The following is a 23,244-nucleotide window of genomic DNA, read 5'->3' as shown; positions in this document are numbered from 1 at the left end:
CTTTATTGCAGCCAACGATCAGGGTCAGGTACTGTTGAAATGAATCGCAATTTGGTTATTGCGGCTACACTCAATAGCGGATTTTCTTCAAAGATACGAACTTTTTTTTAATTTCACATTTAGTTTTCCTTAGCTTTTTCTTAATCAATCCAATTTTTTTTTAACTTTCATTCATTGGCATAACTTTAGTGCAAGTTTGGCTCTCTAATTTTCTTGATATTTTTTTCTCCTCCTAAGCAGGACCAGCCCCCCAAAAATGTAAAATTTACATTTATTTTTTAACAAAAGCAAAAAATAAATAGTCATGGATGTTAGGAACGTAACCCCACAATAAACTTTGTCAAAATGACGTAACAGAAAACAGGAACCTGTTTCTTATTGCGCATGGCTTTTTAATGAGCCAAACCCGAGCCCAGCTTGATGTGCATTCAAACAAAAGACAAAAGCAGTAAACAACACACAAAAAAAACGATGTAAGCAAAGTATTTAATACTGTTGGTTAGTTTACTGATGCTGTATTTTTTCATGTCTGCTGAAATATTTATCAAATAAAATCCCAGCCGACATTTCTACAAATGAGTTTACTTTCTGAAGGATTTTTAAGGCCACGCTAAAAGAAAATTACACTACTAGAGCAAGTTGAACATATTTTTGATTTTGATCTCGTACTATTACGTGAATGAAAGAACTGTATATATGAATATGCTTGTATTACATAATATCATCTTTTGAAAAATAGTTTTCAAAAACCACTTGCAAGATTAAAGCCAGAATATGAGAAAAAGAAAGTTTGAAATTCAGCTACATTCTGAAAAAAAAAAAATTGGATAGGGTTAGGATGGTTAATTGGATATTTTCAAAACGTTGAATGTTTCTGATCAAATTCGTAATAATTCAAAATAGAACCGTATGTTTTCTTTTTAAAAAGTTACGGAAGTAAATTTTAAAATTTTGATGTTCGAATTTCAGTTGTTCGAATGAAAGAATCAAGTTGCATTGTAACTATCCTCTCAAAACGACAATTATAAGCTTGGAATTATATACATCTTTATTTTGCCCAAATTGTGAGCAAAATACTTCGTTTAATCGTAAAAATCCAGTTAATCTTTAAATGCAATCTTTATGATATTTTCAGCGTGGCCCACTAGCAAGCCTTTGCACTTGACGTGTTCCATATTTGGCCAGCAGAGGGCGACAGAGCACTTGTCATATTCGTGAAAGCGGTTAAAGATTCCAAAACGTGTGCGTTGTTGTGAGGTCAAAATCATTGTTAACAGATCAGTGCAGCAGATCAGCATCTCCTCCATCCGTCGCCCGCGACTGCCCTTCCTCCTCCCGAGTCTCCTCTTCTTCCTCCTGGGGAGTCTTTACCCGCCGTTCCTCACAGTCCCTGACCTCCTCCGCGGCCTCATCGCCAACATCTCCCCGCCGTTCTTTACGAGTGACCCGGTCCGGGCACCGTAGACCGACATCCCCGTTAGCTTCGGGCGAGTGGAGTTCACACGGCGACGGGGTCCCGCCGAAAAGCTCCGCCTCCTCCCCCGTCGACCTCCGGTGCTGCCTGGTGGGCGGACGCCTCTTGAACGAAAGCCGTACTCGAGTCTGGAACGCGCGCGGAAAGGAGATAAAAGGCTGAGGTGTCGGCCCACTTTTCTGGTACGCTTGCTGACGCGAAAGGACGTCAACAATGATGTCGTTTCGGCATTATTTTCAAGAAAAGAAGCGAGCGGACTGAACCAACGCCCGAGTCCATCCTTGTTCACACACAGGAATATTACGAAAACCGAGAGGATCACGTAAAACTTATTATGATGTCTCCACCTGATTCAATTAAAGAACACGGAAAGGTATTCCATTTGACCCGTTTATTAATTGTGGTCTTTTGACATATTCACACAAGCATAAATTTGTTAGAACATGGATAGTGCGCAACTTTGGGTATTTATGGCAAAATAAACTCAATGATGTGGAAACAATTTGATCACAGAATGATGTGGAAACATTTTTCCAGTTACAAGCCTTGCCCACTTTTAGAATCAGTAAATACTGCCAGAACGATGTGGAAGAAGACGACCCAAAATGGTCAAAATGCTGCACAAGGGTTTAACAATTTTCCAGGGAAGCCCCGCCTACTTTTAGAACCCGGGAATTGCAAAACGTTGGGCCCACATTTGAAAGCGCTCATCATCTTTTGCGCGCGAGTGACATCTTGACAAACTCTCGCACCCAAACTGACGCTAATCGGATTACGTCTCTGATGGCGCGCGCCTCCGAGGCTAATCTGATGCGCGCTACACCTGCTGAGCTAACACGCCACGGGCAGCCTGTGATGTCACAGCCCGATCTGCAAATAGCCCCACAGGCGTGTCCGTGTCAAGGTGACATCTGAAAATACAGTGCATGCAGTCGTACATGTGCGCGCTTCAAATACGCGAGCTCATTCATTAGTTACCACATGGAAAAATGTCAGGATTACACGGACTTAATCGAACGCTAAAATGAGATAAGAGAACCTGTATTAAAAAATATCACAAGTCTTTCGTGAGACTTCAATTTGTCATCACAATCATCTAAGATATTTTTGCTCCTCAAGATGGCACCATCAGTTTAAAGATACTATCTGTATTTGCAACGGGAAAACGAAGCTTCATGAAACACCTGTAAAACTAGTAGACTGGTAGTGCCATCTAGAGGAACAAAAAAATATCACCAGTGTTTCAATGAGGCTTCATTTTGCCATCACCACCCTCTAAAATTTTTTTTCTTCTCTAAATGGCTTAAAATTAAATGTATCATATCTAGATTGCATCTTCAAGCCAAAAGTGCCACCTAGAGGAGCAAAGAAATATCACAAGGGCCTTATTTGAGACCCTAACCCTAGTTTAAATCCCTAATCAGAAACCTAACCTCTGCTTGAAACCCTACTTTGAAACTCTGCTTGAAACCTTAACCCGTTCGAAACCCTTATTTAGGAATGGGAAAACGAAGCTCCATGAAACACTTGTGATATTTTTTTCACTCCTCTAGATGGTGCAAAAGGGACAAAAAAAAATGACAAGTGTTTCATGAGGCTTCATTTCGCCCTGACCGAACTGGCGCAATTTCACAGAACAAATCGGAATCCAGTTGGCATTTGTGACTTCACCTTGTGGAAGCTGGTGAGACGAGCCCCTTCAGGAGGGCTCTCGAAGCTGACGGCTTCCTCCTGATCCTCCTCCTCCTCCTCCGCGGACAGCCGGGCAGGCTGCAGGGTGGGGCTCAGCGGGTTCCCGGTCGCCGGGGTGGCGACGGCGGGCGGCGGCGGCGGCGAATCGGGCTGCGGGTTCACCTCGGAGCCCCTGGGAGGCGCCAGCAGGGTGCTGGGCGACAAAGCCAGGTTGGCCTATGACGCAACGAAGAACGAGACTCTTCAAATTCATTTGTTCTTCATTTGCAAAGAAAAATGCCCATTTACAACCCCTGTGCGGTATTTTGTCCAATCCTTGGACCTTCACATCAAAGGCATTTCACAACAAAGGGAGAACACTGGAAAAAAGACACCAGGGAGCTGAAATTTCACGCAGATGGTGACATATCAAGTTTCAACATGGCATGACTACTTAGATAGCAAACTAATCGGAGTGTGCCATTCACTGGCTAAAATAATATGAAATTGATGTAGAAAAAAATGACCCAAAATGGTCAACATACTACACAAGGGGTAAAAGCTTTTCAATTAGACCCTTTTAACTCTTTCTCTACTATTAATGGCTGTCAAAGATCCGTTTTTGGCCTGCTAATGAATGCATTGACTCCTAATTTAGAAATTCAAAACTTTCAGTTCATTTGGTCACACCAGGAATAATTTTCGGCATACCAAAATATTGCCCATACAAAACACTTCAATAAAAATCCAATACTAGGACATCCTCTACCTTAGTCATTCCTTCCGCGACACAGCTTGACTGATTCCAACTATTCCAACTTAACCACATCCTTTATTATTTAGATTCACAAAATTCACACGTCTATTTAACAAAATTCCCTACATACGCGAATAAAAACTGCCAAGAAAATGCCTGAGGTGCTATCCCTTCAAAAAACGTGGGTCCTACCTGCACTGGCGAGAAGAAAAAGAGCGAGAAGCGGCAGCCCTTTTGTCCCATGGCTGCCAAGGCGCGTGTGACAACGATTGAGAAATTTGCTCCCACGATTAGCTCTTTAATCTGAGCTCGACACGGACAAGCGCTCGTGCAAAACTGACAAAAAGTAGTGACGCATATTGAACAGCAGAGGGCAGCATTGCTCTACCTGAAGTCTCTCGATGATGGCGGAGTTTTTCATCCGGATTTTCGGAGGACTGGTGGAGACTGTTCCGTTTGTGGTCGGCTGGAAAAACAAGTCATCAAAGACCTACAAGACTCACTTAACTTCAGAAGAGGATATGTACAATTTTATAACCTTTCTTGGGATAAAAAAAAAAGAACAAATGCAGTGTTCCCTCGCTACATCGCGGCTCACCTTGACGTGATTTTATTTCTTGCCTTTAACGTCCGTGTGTCAATTCAAAATTTTCAGATAAAGACTCACATGAGATTCTTGCACATCCTGGTTCCTGATGGGCAACCTCAACGAACACGGAGGTTTTCGTCGAAGGGGCGACTGCCAACCAAAGGAAAAAGATGACAACGCAAATGTGTAAAACTTAAGCAAAACTTGCCAAATACATCAAATTACTCTAACCTCATCATGCGCAGCGGGCATGGCGAGTATATGACCTTTGAACCTGCCAGCCAACTCAGCCACCGACAGCTTGGACGGAGAATCCTAGTTGGGCACCAAAGCAACAAAAAACAAAAAGAAATGTTCACATTATTGACTGCTTTGAGAAATCAAAACAATGCTGCTCAATAACATAAAAAAAGAAAAAGCAGCACATTCAAAATACACATTAGATGACTGGTATTGTTATTTCTTTCGTTTATTTTTTGCTAATCAGTCGGTTTATAATGTATAGAGTCATCTCTTTTAATATGATTTTTTATTACATAATTTATATCTAGTAAATAATATAATCAGAAAAGTACAATATATTTTTGTACACAAAAAATGCTTGAAGTGACTCTTTCTATGTAATGTTAAAAACAAAACATATTTAAAATGTATCATTTCTTGTTTCATATTGCAAATAACCATTCTATTTTGTGTGTTAAAAATGTGGGAAAAAATATATCTACATATACTGTATATATTGCAATATATCGAGATATCAATATTATCGGCCAGCTCTAATATATATGTATATACACAGTATATTTGTGTCCACTATGTATATGGACATATTCTCTTAGTTCTCTGCAAAGAAACATGTATCTACAACCTACGTTTTGTTCCATCAAAATAATTATTAATTTTAATTATTATATATTTGTATTAATATTGGATGTCATATTGAATATTCTAAGAATTGTGCATTTAAACAAAAAATATATTTGCTTGGTGTATGTGCAGTTATGAATAGAGAAGACAATCAAACACATTTAACTTTATGAACAAAGTTTACGGTTTCATTTTTAGAGCATACTTTTTTTCCCCCATAAATTTCAACTGCATAGCAGCAGACTGTTATAATCTCAAAATGTGTGAGATTTTAGACAAAGATCTCCTCATTTACTTGATGAAATGAAGTAACCTCAAGAACACGAAGCGATTTTTTTCTGAAGAAAACAGCGCATTCGACTAGGCCTGATTGGTTCAAAAGTGATCAGTAGAAACGGCAACTGTGTCACTCATGTCTATTGGACTGCCTCGGAAAAGTCGCCAGCCTATATGGAGCGTTCAAGTGCCGCTAGCCGCTAACGCTGCCAGCCGCCTATGTCGGAGCTAAAATGCTAATCGCTAGCAAGTGGCGCCCTAGAATACGATCATTCTTCGCAATCAGTAATGCCGACCGATGAAACTCGATGGCACTTGATCCAATCAGATTTTGAATTTGCCCCAGAGGCCAAAATAACATCGGCGTTCATCGGCGTCTCTGGGCTCCACAGCTGTTCAAGCAATCCTCCAATCCGTAGGTGAGCCCACCCAGCTAGCACGCACACTTTCAGCCGTAACCCACGGCAACGTACTGGACACACAACTTTAAGGCCGAGGTAGAAACAAGCACATTTTAATCGCGAGCTTTATTTTGCCAATTTTTTTTTTCCCCCGGTCATGTTGTCAGAATGAGCTCACCGCCGCCGCCCAAACGGATGACATCAGAGCCGCCGACGCCCAGAAAAACGGTGCGGGGCCACACGCCCCCGCCACACTCTTTAACGCTTTACTGACTGCTAAAAACATTTTCACTACTCTTTTCTTCAACGTGTCAAATAGCGCTACTAAAGGCTACGTGCAGCCATTGTAAAAAAAAAAACCCAAACAATCTATATTTTATATAAAATAAGCAAAAAAAAGAAAATATAGTAATTGCAAAACTAATACAATGTAATTATATATATATTTACATTGTAATTACATATATAATTACATATATAATTATATGAGAAATCAAATATTTGAAATGACCAAAAATATACAGTAAATGACACAAAATATAATAAAGAAAAACATATATCAAACAAAAATATGAGCTATTTATTCAAACAAAATAAAGAGAAAATCACATGTGCTATAGTAAGGAAAAAACAAAATAAGTGAAACATAAAAAAATCTAAGTACATTTTAACAAACAAACAAAACATACTGTAAATATATAATAAAAAATTACAACTTCCTTAAGGTCTCAAAATTCAATTCCCAGCAGCTAAAAGGTTCAAATTGTATTTGAAGTATATGAAAATATGGGATTAGTGAACAATCTGCACTATTGATAAATATATATATATATATATATATATTATATATACTGTATCCCCCCCCAAAAAAATGTAAGCCACAACTTTTTTCTCATGATTTGAGCCCTGCGTCTTACTGTGTTGATATCATCGAAATTCAATACCTGTGCCTGATCTGATACTTTTGCGCGCTGTCTTTCCCAGCACATGCTTGATGCTGCTAAGCTATTTAGCAAGCATTTGCGTGTCCAGTATGGGGAGCTGGAGTGGGAATGGACTATTTGCGAGGGCAAGACAAGCCTGGGAAAAAGCCCGGCAGCCTGGATCCGGCTCCTCGGGCCCCTGGGACAACGGGGTCCCCGGATGGAACATACTCAAATAAGGACAAAACATGTCTATATAAGGAAATCGTAAGAAAAGGGAAAATAAAACTTTGTGCCGATTTTTGCAGAACAGAAAATGATTTGTTGACTTGTGTTTGACCTCAAGCCAGTAGGTGGCGGTAGAGACCAGTTAAAGGGTCGTCGTCACTTTACAGGCTTCAGACCGTGGCATTTTTCACATTTTTTTTTGGTGGGTGTCAATAAATATAAGTGCCGCCGTTCTTTGTTGAAGCGTTTGAACCAGGTGTGGTTTATTTATCGATTGAACTTTCACGCCATTGGGATTTTGGATTCTGGGAAACGAGAGAGAATAGCGGGCTTTGTGCGCTCTTCTACGATGGAAGAAAATGCCTCCCGCCGGGGGGTGGCAGTGGGGGGGCTGGGGGGGGGGTTCAATCTTATCTTGTGATGAACAAAGCTTCTCCAAACATTTCCCACGAGCTGGGCCTCCATCTGGAAAGTGACTTGTGATTTCTCGCCGGAGTCTACGACTTCCAAAGAAAGACACAGCAACCCGACGCCATGGTGGTTTTTCACGTGCTCCAAAGTGTTGCACATGACAGGAAGCGCAGCGGGACTTCAATGGCGTTTTTTGGGCCTTGTGATGTCTTGTGTCGGACGTTGCGGTCTCATGTTAGCAAAACGTCCGTCAAATGGCCGCAAGCCAGCAAGTTCCTGCTGCGTCAATGGAGATTTGATGTCTTGAGAGATTTTTCGTGCTCCGCAGTTATGTTGCGGCCAATCGGAGGAAGGAAAATCAATGTCATAAATCCTATTAAAATGCAGCTCAAAAGTTGTAATTATAATGGATTTATATGGTCCATTATTTGGACGATGATTATTTTTGTACACAAAATCTCGCACGTCTAGCTGCAATCAAATGTCGGAATTGTTGCATTTCGAAATTTTACATCTTTTGATCATCAGCTGGAAATTTCAGCTCCCTAGTGTTTTTTAATTTCCATAATTAGTAATATAATGCCACATGCGTTAAAATGATAAATTACATGAAAATTGAACATTTTGGTGACTCATTTTGGTAAATAAATTGTTAAATAATCATACATGTGATTCCCTGGATTTTTTTTGTTCTACGTTCTATCCTTCGCGCTTGATATTTACACACGCCTTACTTGTTTTAGTTTTTGTGCTATTCCTTCCCAAAAAATGAATAGGATCACTTGGAAAAAAGCGCATAAAATGCACTACATTTAGGATTACGATCTAATTCATATATATATATATATATATATATATATATATATATATATATATATATATATATATATATATATATATATATGGGCACATCGAGTTCTTCTTCACTTTGAGCCACGGAGATAAAGCAGTGATTGCACGTATTTGCGCCCCAATTTACCAAAAAAGGCAAGAGCAAGCGACTGCTCGACACATTTGAAGTGGCGGCCGCTTGAGGAAGCCAGTGATAAAGTGGCGATAAGAACATTTCCTCTTCCTGGAGCTGCTCCTCAGCCCCACAAGAACCTGCGGATGAACTTTTTCAAGCTGAGTCTGCATGCCGTCACCCTAAGTCCCTCGTAAATAAATAGCGGGCTCTTTGGGTCCGCGGCCGTGTGGTGGGTGGGAACCCCAGCTATCTCTCCTCGCCATAGTGGCTTTTACACGGAAACAGGCAAGACTCGGGGTCTGACTCCTTGCTGATAGCGGAGTAAGAAAACACGTTACGTGTTCATTTTGAGCTACGTTTACACGGCCACCAAGGAAAGGCCAGCGGCATTACACAGACACCTGCAAAACTTAAATTAAGATAAATAAATAAGTAAATAATACAATCCTGTAATACCTATGCCACACCTGTAGAGGGGAGTGTCACAAACATATAGAGTAATTTTGCATTTCACAGATTTTTGTTTAACTGTGGAGCGGAGCAATATGAAAACAATATTTTCTTCTGTCACTAATGATTATGATTTTAATGAATTAATTAAATCCAATAAACACAGCAAAGGTTTATCGGAGGATGTCTAATTTCTTTTCAAAACAAATCCTGTGGAAGATATTCAGTCATAAGTAACGAATACTGATTTTAAATCAGTTTTAACGTGAACTTAATATTTTGTGCATAACTTGCTTGTATATTTAATTGGTTTTGCCATTTTTAAAACGTTTGTATTTTGTCTATCCAGTGCAGCCTCATTTCTTGTGAGGGTCCCAATATATATATATATATATATATATATATATATATATATATATATATATATATCATTTTTATATATCTCATTTTTTTCACTGTACACGTGATCGTGTTCAGACAGGAAACTTTCCCTTTCATCCGTGCTCGACGTGATGCGTCTGTTTCCTATTACGGTACAGGCAGCCACCCTGTAAACACAGCCCGTCAAGATGCCACATCTGCCGCCAATCAGGATTTTTACTACGACGTCGCCGGGTCCAAAACAAGTCAAATGACTTCTCATGACGCGAGGTTACGTAAGGAATGTACTGTACTGGATTTCTCCAACGGCGTCACTATTATTTGCTAAACCCGAGAATCTGCTTTCCCAATCAGATTGTGTGGCGGCTCGCACGCCGCAGGGTGGTGCCCCTCATGACACACATGGAACGCTTGGGACTAACTTTTAAATAAAAAAAATAAAAAAAAGACGGTTTTGCAGTTACAGGGAGGAGGCTGCTAAAAAAGCCGCCAGGGAAATACCACGGAGTAGCAGCCAAACTAAAAGAGTTTGAAAAAAACAACAACTTTACTACAGTTTACCAGACCAAGTCCAGCGCCGGGAAAACCAAACTTCAACATAAATGCATTTTATATGTGTTTCATGTTTGAATAAACGCCTGAAGCAAGTAAATTGTAATTGATTTTACAGAACGTTTACATTCACATCTTAACAGGCCAGTATAAAGATGCTAGCTAATTATTTTAGTACAGGTTCACAAGCGAAAGATGCAAGCTCATTATGTAACTGAATATTTCTTAATATTTATACTTCAGGCTTGAATAAACACCTGAAACAAGCAAGGAATCATATTAGCTAATTAGTTAAATTGAGATTTACAGGATAAAGATGCTAGCTAGTTCCTTTAGTACAGGTTTACGTGCTCAAGTTGCTAGCTACTTATGGGACTGAACATGTCTTAATATTTATACTTCTCGCTTGAATAAACACCTGAAACAAGCAAGAAATCATATTAGCTAATTGGTTAAATTGAGATTTACAGGATAAAGATGCTAGCTAGTTCATTTAGTACAGGTTTACGTGCTCAAGTTGACCGAGCGTTTCTTAACATTTATACTTCTCGTTTGAATAAACGCCTGAAACAAACTAGGCAGCACATTAGTGAATTGATTTAAGCAAATGTTTACAGGCTAAAGTGGCTAGCTAGTTCATTTGCAACAGGTTTTCAAGCTAGTTGCTAGCTACTTATGGGACTGAACATGTCTTAATATTTATACTTCACGTTTGAATAAACGCCTGAAACAAGCAAGAAAGCACATTTAACAAAATATTTTCAAGCTAAAATAATGCACATATTTCAATCACTTTTCTTGACATGAACACAACTTTTCAATGTCATCATTTAACAATTTTATTAATAATATCAAAGCTAAAAGTATCAAAACTGAGAGGATTAATCGAAAACTCTCCAAAATTCGAGAAATCCAATTTGATGATTAATCAAGAAAATATAAATACAAAAATCGACAGAACATTTTTAATCAATTTACTCAAATTCGTATTGTCTGTACTGTACAAATGTGTATTGTTTACTTTTTTATTCTTAAAAAAAAGCATTACATGCTAGATTTAGCTAGCTCGGAATAAAACTTCACAATTACACCTAATCTAAAATTGTTTGTAGTCACACATATTTTACCCCGAACCAACTCTAGTTTTTTTTTTTTAATCATTAAAAAAAGACAAATTAGCCAGCCTGAGCTAAAAAAGTGGATGGTTTTCACTTCTGTTTCATTATTTACACATAAGCATTTCAATCAAAGACAATTTTTAAACGTTTTATATTGTACCAAATTTACAAAAAAAACCGGACAATAAACAATACATGTAAATACATTTTGTTTCCATATATGAATTGACGTTTTACTCTCAGCTTCACTCTGAATATTTTTACATATATTTTTAACATAGTTAAAAACTTACAAAATATAATAATAATATAATAAACGCTTATACTGTATATGACATCATGGCATTACAGCAAAAAAATACTGGACAGGAAAGTAAGTTGTTACCTCCATCCTCCTGGAGAATTTTCCTTTATTCGTTGACTCCTTCTCTATTCTTTCAAGAGTAATTTCGTGAGGTCTTGTGTGCAAAAATAAAAGACAAGTCAAGAAGTGGACATGAACGAGCTCCGTTAACGAGGAAGGCAAACTTCACTCACGCTGAATTTCACGCAGTCAAGTCAGCCATCTTGACTGCTACTCATTCCATGTTATTCCTTTCAAAATAAAAGAAGTACGAGGCTACGCTTCCTTCTAACCTGAGGTTCTGTCTTGTTGCCTTTCCAAACGTCGCTAGCTTTTATGAAAAAATGTGTTTTATTAATTTTTAATTTAACCCGTATAATTTCTATAAAAAATATATATGTTTTAAAATGATTGTGCACGATACCCTGTACTTTATTGCTAATGGCAAAAAAACCAAACATAAAACAGTACAGATCATTTGTGGTTTTATTTATTAGGTTTGTTTTTATTCTTTTGGCCATAACCATCAAAACGCTTTATGGGAAATGTCAATCATCCTGGCATTAAAGCAAAATAAAGACACCGTGACAAATGAAATCACGTGTTGTTATTGTTGTTGCGGGTAAACAGGAAGCGGCTTATTCACGTGACCACCTGCCAGACATTTGCATCCACTTGAAAATCACATTTCATGTGGGCTGTCATCATATGTCATCAACGAGATGGCACGGCTACTCCTTTAAGTACGCTTGCTCTCTCTAGCGGTGGGCAAAATAATCATTGCTTCTCTACGTCTCAGTTGTATTTTTTGTCCAGTACGGTTGCGTTCATTTACAATTTAACTATTGCTCGTTTGCATTTTTTTTTCTTGGGGAACATTAAATTTTGGTTGCTTTTTTTTAAGTAAAACTTTTAATGTTCAGGATTATTAATGTATTTTTGAGGGAAAACTTTGGAGAACCGCTGCGACAGGAGTCTACAAATGCATTTTTAACGCCCTCTGGTGATCCAAAGTGCAATTACAAGTCTTTCGTTGTCTTATCAAAATCAAGCGAAGTGACCAAAATATTAAAAAAAACAAGCTCTCAGTGCAAAGTATAACGGAAACAACTGCAATTGGATATTGAGAGTAATATTTATATTTGCCTTACAATGCCAATTGGGAAATATGAAAGTATACCTTGTGACTAGGGTCATCGGAGGTCAAACAGTGGTGCAACAGCGACAGGCGGGGGAGTTCCGGAGACTCTTGGGCCCGACTCATCTGGTCCACGTGAAGAAAAGACCCACGATGGCCTGCCACAAGTGCCAGCTTGGAAAAAATGAGTCATAGTACACACTGTCTGTCTCCTGTGTGTGTGTGGTAATGATTCATGGTGAAAAACATCATCTTGTAAAAAAAAACAAAAAAAACAACAAAACATAATGAATGCTCTCGTTTATTAAATATATATATATATATATATATAATTTTCCCTAGAAAGTGTCAGACTTTGGGTCACGCGGAGCGGGAGGCGCACTGCCAAGCTGACATGATTTAACGGGCGCCCAAATGCACTTAGAGGAGCCATTACTTTAGATATGCTGATGCGGATGGGACTCATGTCGCCGCTAATAGAATCACGACGTCACATTATGCGCCTTTGCAGGCACGTACGCGGGCGGCTGGAAAAGACCCGGAGGCTCAGGTGGCGCACGCACGTTTTGACTTCAACAGCTTGCTCGTCTCAAGCGTTGTGGTAAGCCTCACATTAGTGTTCAAGTACACATTCAAAATTTCATTTTTATTGATCGTCCACAGCACAGCATAGCCAGCGTCCCACAATATACGCATTTGCTCTGTTAATCAACGCTTCACTGTCATGACAGTTAAGACGTACGCAATAATATGCGCATCACAAACAAAATTCTCATTGGACATAAACAATGCATACAAGACATTTTTAACACAACGTGATACGTTTTTCACTTTTCAATCATATGAAATACAATGCTGCCTTGAGAAAACCAGTGACTCAATGCACAAGTTTTTTTTTTTTTTTTTTTTGCTTTGACTTGTGAGTGCAAACCTGACACGCGTACTCAACTAGACAAAACTCCACAAAAAAACACCTATTTTCTTCCCTTTATGCAAATTTCATGCTAATTGGCAATTGCAGCAACACATGTAGACAGACATTAACAGTACTCACAGTCATAAATTCTTCATCCTCTGCAGACAATGACAAGTATTAGTGCTGTACTGATGAGCTGTGAGAAACTGAGACTCTCAGTGTGTGAATATTAATTCAAGATGGGTTGTTCAATATACTTGTTCAATTGACGCTCTAGACATTCAAGTCGAGGTACCTTTTTTTTTTTAACTTTAGTTTTTGTATTTTTGCAAGTGTTTGGCCACTAAAAGAAGTTCTAGAAATCACCGGTACTAAATGAATCAAGTACTAAAATATTTGGTTACTTTAATAATTATGTAATTGCAGTTACTTTATTCTTATAAATAATGACACAAAACTATTAATACTAAGTACTAAGTAGTTTTAGCTTATTCTTCAGGCAAAAACTTTTTTAAAAAATGGAAAAAATAAAAATAAGAACCTGGAACAAGAACTTAAAACACAAATTTATGACGTGATTGAGGTCATTTCAATGGGAAACGACGATTTGAGATACAAGTGTTCATCGAACAACGTAAACTCGTATCTCAAAGCGCCACTGGACTTCAAACACGAAGAAAAATGTCATTAAATTTGGTGACCTTTTCTTTTTTCTTCGTAAAATCAATGCTATCCAATTTCTTTTGTCAGCGTGCTTAAAGGTAGGGGGCGCCAGATCCAACCTCGACACTTGAAAGAGTTGACTCCGCCCTCCGACGTCAAGAAGCAAACCCGGTTCTTATTTTTGTTCTCCTTCAACGCTCGATGGCGGCGAGGCGCAGACGCTCGGCGCCCGAGGGCCCGCTCGGGCTCCCGGCGCCGTCCCGGGGGACTCGGGCCCCCCGGCGCAGGAGGAAGAGGCGCTTGGCGGCGGAGCGGTACTTGCGCGACATGAGGTTGTAGACCACCGGGTTGATGGAGGCGCTCAGGTAGCACAGCACCATGGAGGCCATGTTGAAGTTCTGGCTCAAGATGGCCGTTTCGTAGTCGGCCACCTGGGCGAAAAGGTTACGCCCGATGTGGTACGGGAGCCAGCAGATGATGAAGGCCAACACCACCACCACTGGAGGGAGACAAACACACACAAACATCAAGTATCTGAATTTAATGTTAAGTAAAACGTTAATGCTGGGGGAAAGTAGTTTGAAGGTCATCATGAGTAGAAATAGAATTGCCCCCCAAGAATATAATAACTATATATATATATATATATATATATATATATATATATATATATATATATATATATAGTTAAAAAGCTGATTTTTTTTAGGGGTGGATGTTGATTGCCATCATCGTTGTCTTGTGTGTGGAAAAAAGGAAAAACTAAAATCTTACTTTGTTAATTTTTTTGGAAGGGATGCCATAGTGTATGAGGGATGGAATAATGTATAAAGAAGAAAAAAAACGATTTTTACTTCCTTTTTCACACAACCATCAGACATGGTGTAGGCAGTTTTCTCCAAGCTAAGAAAATTCCTCGAAGGAGATTTAGCGGCGTGCAGCGCGTGAAACTCGCGCCGGCAGATTAAACGAGAGCCGAAAGCGTCGTTAGCGCTGATTAACGATCGTTCATGCGCCGACGATCCGATTGGTGGATGATGAGATGTCGTCAATATTCTCCGGCCGGGCCGTGACAACAACAAGAAGAAAAGCATATCGGAGAAGAATAGAGACGGCGTCACGCAATTACGGGCGCGCACACACCGGTGAGCACAAAGTAAAAGTGACGAGACGCCAGGACAAAGGTTGACAAATGACTTCTGGAAACACACATATATATATATATATATATATATATATATTTTTTTTTTTTTGGCGTCCACTCGCTCACCGAGGATCTTGACGGTCTGGCGGTGCGAGCGCTCCCGGGCGAGCGCGCCGGGCCCCCTGACGTCGCGCCGGCTCCTCCACAGCTTGAGGCCGATGGAGCCGTAGAGGAAGACGAGGCAGAGCATGGGGCAGAGGAAGTAGCCGGTGGACACCCACAGCATGATGTGCAGGCGGCCCGAGTGGATGGCGGCGTCCGTGTGCTTGCACTGCCCGCCGCCGGGGGGCCCCGTCCCGTTGTCGTACTCCACGCCCACCAGGAAGAGCGTGGGCGTGGACGTGGCCAGGGCGAAGCCCCACAGAGCGGCGATGATGTAGTGGACGCGGCGTTTGGTGACCAGGACTTTGGTGCGAAGCGGCAAGCTAATGGCCAGGTAGCGCTCCACGCTCAGGGCGGCGATGTGCAAAATGGTGGCCGAGGTGCAGCCCTCGAACACGTAGTGGTACAGCAGGCACACGGCCTCGCCGAACAGCCACGGCACGTACTTCCACAGCCGGTAGAGGTCAAAGGGCAAGCAGAGGAAGATGAGCAGGTCCGACACGGCCATGCTGGACAGGTAGAGGTTGGTGGTGGTCTTCATGTCCTTGAAGTGCTGGATGATGAGGATGGTCATGGTGTTGCCGGCCACGCCCACTACCAAAATGGCCACGCAGATCACCGTCACGGGGATCAGCGTGGACGCGGGGAACAGGGAGCCCTCGTAGTGGTGGTCGCCCGCGCCCACCGCGCCGCCGCCGGGTGGCTCGGCCGACACGGGCGGGCGGAGTTCCACTTGGGGTCTGGTCCAGGGCATCTTCGCTTCTGATGCCTGGAAGAAGCATAAAAAAAATATGAATGCGGGGCAATTTGGTGGCAGAATAAAGTGAACGCAACACTGCAAAAATAGAGGGTATGTTAGGGTCCTTGGCTAAAGGAGGGTCTAAAATGGCTCGTAATAAATAAATTAAGTACTAAAGTCATCTATTATTGCGGTAAATCAAGAACTTAATCCATTTTTTAGATGATGAAGTCAATTATTTTCTTTATATAATCAAGTACTTAAAACAATTACTTAAGGTATTTAAGTACATGAAGGTATCGAACCCAATTGACTTGTTACTTTCGTACTTTTGTGCCTAAATTAGTTTAAACAATTTTTGCAATGAATCTAAATAAAATCAATGACCAACTACAAATAATAAAAAAGTGATAAATTCCTTTAGTACTTGACTACTATATATATATATATATATATATATATATATATATATATATATATATATATATATATATATACATACACACAGACATACACAGGTATAAGAAGCAGGCAAAATGAAACACTTTATTATCAGGTACACTTTCTCAGTCTTCACAATGACATCGATCTGCGCCTACAATTGTGCCTTGACAAACACATGAAGTAAAATAAAGCCAAAGAGATTTACCTGTTAAATGGAAGCGAGGATCCGGATTTGCGGTCCGGCGACAGGCGACGATTATAATGATGTGGCGATCCGAGCGAAGCGCAGAGCCTCCTCCTCGTCTCAGTCCTCCTCCCCCTTGTCCCCTAATTGAATGATAACAATGGCAGGAAGTTAACATGCGTGCATGTGTAGGAGGGGACCATGCATAATTGGCTTACTATTAGTATGCGCCTTTTGCTCACTACTTAACGCCAGTCAGCAAATTAGTAGCAAACGGGCTTATTAGCTATGCTTCTTGAAAAAAATCTGGGCCAAATGAGATTCAGAAAGAAACACAACCTGAAGTTTTATTTTATTTTCAAATTAAGAGCAAAATAATTGGAACATGCCTAAATTCTATGTGGTTGCCTGAAGTGATACTTGATGTTCTAAATTAATCCATTACGTCAGTGCTTGATTACCAAAAGTAATTGCTGTACTACTTAATTACCTCAAGTATCTATCGTAGTTAATTGATGACTTCAATATCTAATTATTTAAATACCAGCCATTTTACATACTCCTTTAGAAAAACACTTGAAAAATTAAAAATAAATAGAAAACTTTAACACTCGATTATGTAAAGTAATTAGTTCAGCATTAGATCTCTTAAAGAACTGAATTACCTAAGTAATTCATTACTTGACGTTTAAAATTACTTTAGCACGAGGTTAGCTAAATGAATCCAATACTTTAGTACTTCATTATCAAAAATGATTACTTAAGTACTTAATCACCTGAAGTAACCAACGACTTTAGTAGTAATAATTACTTCTGTGCATCATTTAACATCAACCAAACACTTGAAATTAAAAAATTAAAAATCAAAACTACTTTAGCACTTGATTACCTGAAGTGTTAAATTACTTCAGTGTTAGATCGATTTGGGTAGTACAGAACTTTCTAAAGTAACTGAGTACTTTCACACTTGAAAAAATGTGAAGAAAAAAAAAAGAACCTGCGACTGAATATCTGCACTCTTCAAAAACGTGAAAATACGTCATTGGGACCGAATGAGTTGTGAGTACAAAGTGTGTGGTCGTGCGTGAACCTTATGCTGAAGGAAGAACAGCATGGCGGTTTTCCCTCCTCAACGCCGTCGCCGCCTCGGCCTGGTGACAGTTGCGTGTTAAACGAGCGGGCGCTTAATAATGGAAGCATCCATCTTGGGAGATGTCTTGTTGTTTGTTCGCCCTGTTAAGACAGCAGATCAGTCTTTGCCATTCGCCCGCAATGCTCCTCCTCCTCAAGTCCTGTTGGGCAAACTCTCAAATTAGGGATGAAAATGACGTTAGGTTTAAAAAAAAAAAAAAAAAAAAATGTTTGGGAGGAAAACAGACGAAAAATTGCTGAAAAATACTTGAAAAAAATGTTGCACAAAAAAAAAAAAAAATCATTTGAAATTGTAAAAGAAGCAAGTCGTTTTTTTTAGGAATATTTTGGTGATCATATTTTGTAGGATAAAAAAATATTTAAAAAAAATTAAAGCCATATACTGAATGTACAAAAAATGGACAAAAAAAATTGCAATTTTTTGATGGAAAAATAACTGTGGGAAAAATCTCTTCAAAAAAAAAAAAGGAAAAAAAAGGTAATACATTTTTGGGTGGAGAAAAAGTCGTCACATATGAGAAAAACATGAAAATTAGATCTCACATCAAGAAAGAATTTTTGTTAGGAAGCATGTCGTTTTTTAGAGAAATGTTTTATCATTTTTTGGGGGGGAGGGGGGTAAAAAAATACAGTAAATCATTTTCAATAAAGTTTATTAAAAAAAAAAAAGCCATATCTTGCATATTCAAGAAATGGAGAAAAAAAAATCTAAATACCTGTGGGAAAAGCTTCTTCAGAAAAATGAATTTAGGAAAAAACGAATAAAACGTCTTTTCCAGAGGGGGAAAAAATGTTTAAGAACCAAATGTTCCTTTTTTAAGAAATGTTTTGGTGAGATCATATTTTCTGTTGACTAAAACAAAAAATCCTTAAAAAAAAAAATCATAGCCATAGACTTATGTTTAAGAATTTGACCAAAAAAAAGCAAATTGAGGAAAACATTCCAGTGGGAAAAAAAGTATTTTTGCGAGAAACAAATGTGTTTTTTAAAAATAAAACAATTCAGGAACTTTTAAATGTTTATATTGGAAGAAAAAATGAATGATAGCGCAACTTGAGAAATGACAAAAGTATGCCATTAATCAAGGAAAAGCAGTAATTCTGTATCAGGGCAAAAAAAACCCAAAATAAAGACACATTTAAGAATAATAAATCTTTTTATTGTGCATGAATTTTTTTGTAGATATCATGGCTATACATATACACGTTAAATACATTTCTATGATTCCATTCCGTTTCCCCGCCCACATAATCAACATCTGCAAAGTGATATGTCTCGTTAGCTAAGTAAATGGTCGTTTTTGGAATGTATGGTGAATGAGGTATAACAGCAAAGATTAAAATGACATAAAATGTTTTTTTTTTTCCCCCCATTTTTGTGCATATTACATTTTTTTCCGTTTGCTTTAATTTCCTCAAACTGAACAGGTGACATTTGAATGGCACGCGTCAAAAAAGATCGAGAGGACGCGTGAAAGCTATTTCTGCAATGCACCCATGGATTTTTTTTTTTTTTAATTATTATTTTCACTTTGGATTATAGTTGCAATTTCCGGACTGAAAACGAGAAAAGTGAAATGATTTTGATAAGGAAGTACACACAATAATTCCAACGTGACGGAAGGGTGTCGTTATTATTCTCCTCAACTTATATTATTACGATATAAAAAATAGATATCATTTATATATATATTTATAGACGTCAAACGTAACCCTGGACGAGCCAAAAGCAAAAAAAAAAAAAAAAAAATCAAAAATGCGCGCAAACGAATACGGTTGTTTATTTTTACTGACGCCAAAAAAAGGTAACAAAACAAAGAACACCTTGTAGTGTTTCCCAACTAAAAAAAAAAAAAAGTCAACAAGAAATTAAAAGATTTTTCTCCAATGAAGGCCTCCGAAACCAACTTTACATATTTTTTTTCCCTCTTTTTCATTACATTTGTTGTTTCAGCGACGACGCCGATCTTTTCTAAAAAGTGTTTGTGGCGTAAAATGCCCGTTCGAATACAGCCCGCCAAGGTTTTTTTTTTTTCTCTCGCTAAGGTGGGGTTAAAAAAAAAAACAAAAAAAAATTACCCGACAACATCAAGGGAAAGTACGCAGACTTTTTTTTTTTATGCTGAAAAGATTTCTGGAGTCAAGCAGCTGCTGCGTGATTGTAAAAACAAGACACATCCATTATCACCATGATCATCATCATCAAGTAAAAAATAGCTAATCTGTTAGTTTACTTCCTATATTTTCCGTTTTAAGTTTGAAGCCCGAGCCATTTGTCATGTTTTTTTTTTTTGTCATCCTGCGCAACTATCGCTGTACAAAAATAGGATTTCTCCACTCGTGTTTTTGCATCCTTCAACATTCCCAAACACAAACAAAAACAAACCAAAAGTGCTAGACGATCTTCCTACAGATATTTTTCTTTTTTGTTTTTTTTTTCTGGGGGGGGGGATGTTAAAAGTCCCTTCATGTGGTCCTCAAGCTCTCACTGTGCAAACTCACCAAGTAGGTCCCGCCGGTACTACACACACACACGCACGCACGCACAAAGGAAGAAAAGTTATGCACAAACAGAAACTGCTAGAATTTAGGGCTATTGGGGAAATTTTAGGATGAGTCTGTTCGGTTGTATTTATCTTTCAATTTCAAAATTTTGCCATTTTCTTTTGCTCAAACATGAAAAAAGTTCTTAAGTATTAGCTTACTTTGGGGAACGTGGTACCAAAGTATACAGCTACTTATACGTATTAAGGTATAAAAGTAATAAATCACTTTAGGTACTTAATCAAAATAGTTAAGTACTACATGTTTACTTTTAGGTGCTAAAGTAAGTATTGTGCTAAAGTAAGTATGATTACTTTTGGTAATTTACTACTAAATCCAAGTACTTTGTTACTTGAAGTAACTACATTGATTACGTTGGCTACATAAGCACTTAGGTAATCAACTATTGTATATACTATACGTAGTATATGAATACTAATGCAAAAAAAACATTTCTTTGCATTTTTCGGTGCATTACTACTTTTCCCTTAAAACAAAAATGCTTACTAAAATGCCCCTAACCCTAACTTATCTAATGAATTACTTGAATACTTGATCACCAAAGAGAAAAAAAGTTACACACACAAAATACTTTAGTACTTAGATTTAGTATTAAAGTATTGGGTAGTGGGATGAATGCAAAGTCCACTTCCACAGCTTTTTATGCCACCTTCAGTCTGCTAAAGCAAATCAACAAGGGCTGCAGCAATAAAATATTTTCAGGATTATCGCTTTCAATCTTCCATTGTCTGATGGGATAAAAACCGACTTTACTGAACTAGATTTTTTTTCCTGCTCCATTCGGTACCGTTTCATGATTAAATGCCGAGTGACGATTAAGTAATATAATTGATGAATGTTAAGCAATATAGTTGATGAATGTTAAGGGCTACTAGTAAGATATACATTTTTGAGCCTATGATAACTTTTACCCCCATTATTTAGGAATAATTCAGGTTCACAACATCGCATCGTGGTACTTCCACAATCAAGTGTGTCTAAATGGATTGTTATTCATTTTGGAAGAAAACATTGACCAAACACAGAGATTCAAGCACTGAACTCTGAACTATTTTGTCATTCCAAAGTTTAGAGGTCAAATGAACTATTTTGGAGTCACCCCATTATTTCACCCAATACCCCAAATTGTTTTGGCATGTAATGTGCATACTCTCTGTGTGATGAGAAGGCCCCTCCCACTGGGGGGAGCGGAAGGAGAAAGTGTGAAAAGGGATAAAAAAAAAAGAAAAGAATAAAGCTGTAATAACCGTGGTAGCCTGGCGGCGGCGCTCATTTGATGACAAAGTACTGGATGACGAACGCGATGAGGATGGCGATGACGGCGAACACCATGAGGAGCAAGAAGGCGCACTGCTCGTCCGTCAGGCTGCGGCCGGCCCGGCCCGGCGTCGAGGAGGGGGAGGAGGACGTGGACCTGGAGGAGGAGGAGGAGGAAGAGGGGGAGGCGTCGCCCCCCCGCTGGACGGCGAGCGTCACCGTGGGGCTGTAGGGCCCGCTCAGCTCGGGCGCGTCCTGGCACTGGCGGATGGCGCACACCCTGAAGCGGTAGTCGCTGTTGGGGTGAAGGTGCTGCACCGTGAAGCACGTGCCGGGACCTTTGTAAGCCTGCTCGGAAAACGGCGACAAACGCAGCGCGGGGATAAAGGATACATGAAATAAATACGATGCGTACAATCAATAAGTACAATATCCGAAACCGTCAATGTTCCCCATCCATAGCATTGTGTTTCAAATGCACACTTTATACTTTAGCTCACTTAACTATCATATTTATGCATACATTAATTAATTATTAACTGCGTTCTTTTGGCAATTACACACAATCCCAAACTTGGTGGAACACGGATGCTGCGCAACTTGGGGTATTCGTGGGGAAATGAACTCAAAAAACAACTGCTTCGAGCACATTCAACATTACGGTGGTGAGGTATTCACTGACCCCTTACGGTGCGGGAAGTCTGAAAACACTCAACGCGCAACAAATTTATACATTACTGGTGTGAACACAAGAAAATATGAAGGGTTAAGGAAGATGAGATTCATTCTGTTTTGCTTACGCTTTGTCTCTGACAAAGAGTGAACACATGAATCCACAGAGAAGGCAAATGAAGAATGATACGTCCTACTCGGGCTCACTTATTTGATCCCGTCGCACGCTGCTTTGACAATGGCCTGGCCGTGCGTCACGGAGAACATGGCCTTTGCATAATGGGCAATTGAGCGACGCGAGATGAATGTGAGGCTCTACGGAGGAGCGTGCGCACCTGCTTAAAGTCAGAGTTTCCCATCATGAACTGCAGAGTGTAGACGACGGGGTCGCCTTTCATGGGCAACAGCGCCTCCCAGCTCACCTCGCAGGAAGTGTCATCCACTCGCTCCAACTTTGGGGCTACACCAGATAACAGAAGCTTAACATCAGATGTCTTGAGAGTTACAACTTTTTACAAGAGAGATGAGGGTAGCTTACCTTTGAGGGGGGCCGGGGGGGAACGCGGTGTGGTGAAGGTGTAAACAGCGGAGAAGGGCCCCGAGCCCGCCTCGTTCAAGGCCTGGATGCGGAACGCGTACGAGGTAGACTCATTTAGCCTCTGCACTTTGTGGGTGTGGCATGTTCCTTCATACAAGGAGATAAATCTGCAAAGACACCGCGCGCGAAAAGCATTAAAACAGCATCAAGATGGACCCATTCTGCCAGTCAAGGAAAAATGGATCTTTGGGTCGTTGGCAAT

At 39.5% G+C, this 23,244-nt stretch overlaps 3 protein-coding genes across 9 annotated transcripts in view; all 3 read right to left on the bottom strand.

Annotated features, from left to right (window-relative positions):
- Nucleotides 1-371: 371 nt before the first annotated feature.
- LOC148415438 (capZ-interacting protein) lies at nt 372-11,621 on the bottom strand. 2 transcript variants are annotated; one of them, XM_088428448.1, is made up of 7 exons: nt 11,603-11,621; nt 11,451-11,523; nt 4,723-4,806; nt 4,570-4,641; nt 4,291-4,368; nt 3,146-3,382; nt 372-1,602 (listed from the first exon to the last, which is right to left on the bottom strand). In XM_088428448.1, the coding sequence occupies exons 2-7, from the start codon at nt 11,454-11,456 to the stop codon at nt 1,279-1,281; spliced, it is 801 nt and encodes a 266-aa protein (XP_088284574.1). In that variant the 5' UTR covers nt 11,457-11,523; nt 11,603-11,621; the 3' UTR covers nt 372-1,278. The 2 variants fall into 2 exon arrangements, with proteins under 2 accessions (XP_088284574.1, XP_088284576.1); XM_088428450.1 differs by lacking the exon at nt 11,603-11,621 and having other exon boundaries at nt 11,451-11,574.
- A 1,592-nt stretch (nt 11,622-13,213) lies between these two features.
- mlnr (motilin receptor) lies at nt 13,214-16,185 on the bottom strand. The gene is made up of 2 exons (XM_088427300.1): nt 15,396-16,185; nt 13,214-14,624 (listed from the first exon to the last, which is right to left on the bottom strand). Exons 1-2 carry the CDS (start codon nt 16,183-16,185, stop codon nt 14,317-14,319), a joined length of 1,098 nt encoding a protein of 365 aa, XP_088283426.1. The 3' UTR covers nt 13,214-14,316.
- A 1,705-nt stretch (nt 16,186-17,890) lies between these two features.
- fndc3a (fibronectin type III domain containing 3A) overlaps nt 17,891-23,244 on the bottom strand; it is a 48,342-nt gene continuing 42,988 nt past the window's right edge. For 4 of the 6 annotated variants that reach the window (XM_088427293.1, XM_088427294.1, XM_088427298.1 and 1 more), the window contains 3 exons: nt 22,983-23,149; nt 22,780-22,904; nt 19,089-22,120 (listed from right to left, as the gene is read on the bottom strand). In XM_088427293.1, coding sequence (XP_088283419.1) covers nt 21,785-22,120; nt 22,780-22,904; nt 22,983-23,149 — 628 coding nt within the window. In that variant the 3' untranslated portion in view covers nt 19,089-21,784. Of the gene's footprint in view, nt 18,032-19,088; nt 22,121-22,779; nt 22,905-22,982; nt 23,150-23,244 lie in introns of those variants that run through there. The other 2 variants (XM_088427296.1, XM_088427295.1) reach the window with 2 other exon arrangements.

The sequence above is a fragment of the Hippichthys cyanospilos genome, chromosome 11, assembly GCF_059441005.1.
Source record: "Hippichthys cyanospilos isolate Australia breed blue-spotted pipefish chromosome 11, RoL_Hcya_1.0, whole genome shotgun sequence".
Lineage (NCBI taxonomy): Eukaryota > Metazoa > Chordata > Actinopteri > Syngnathiformes > Syngnathidae > Hippichthys > Hippichthys cyanospilos.
Note: the sequence above shows the minus strand (reverse complement) of the source record. Positions and strands in the feature narration are given on the sequence as shown.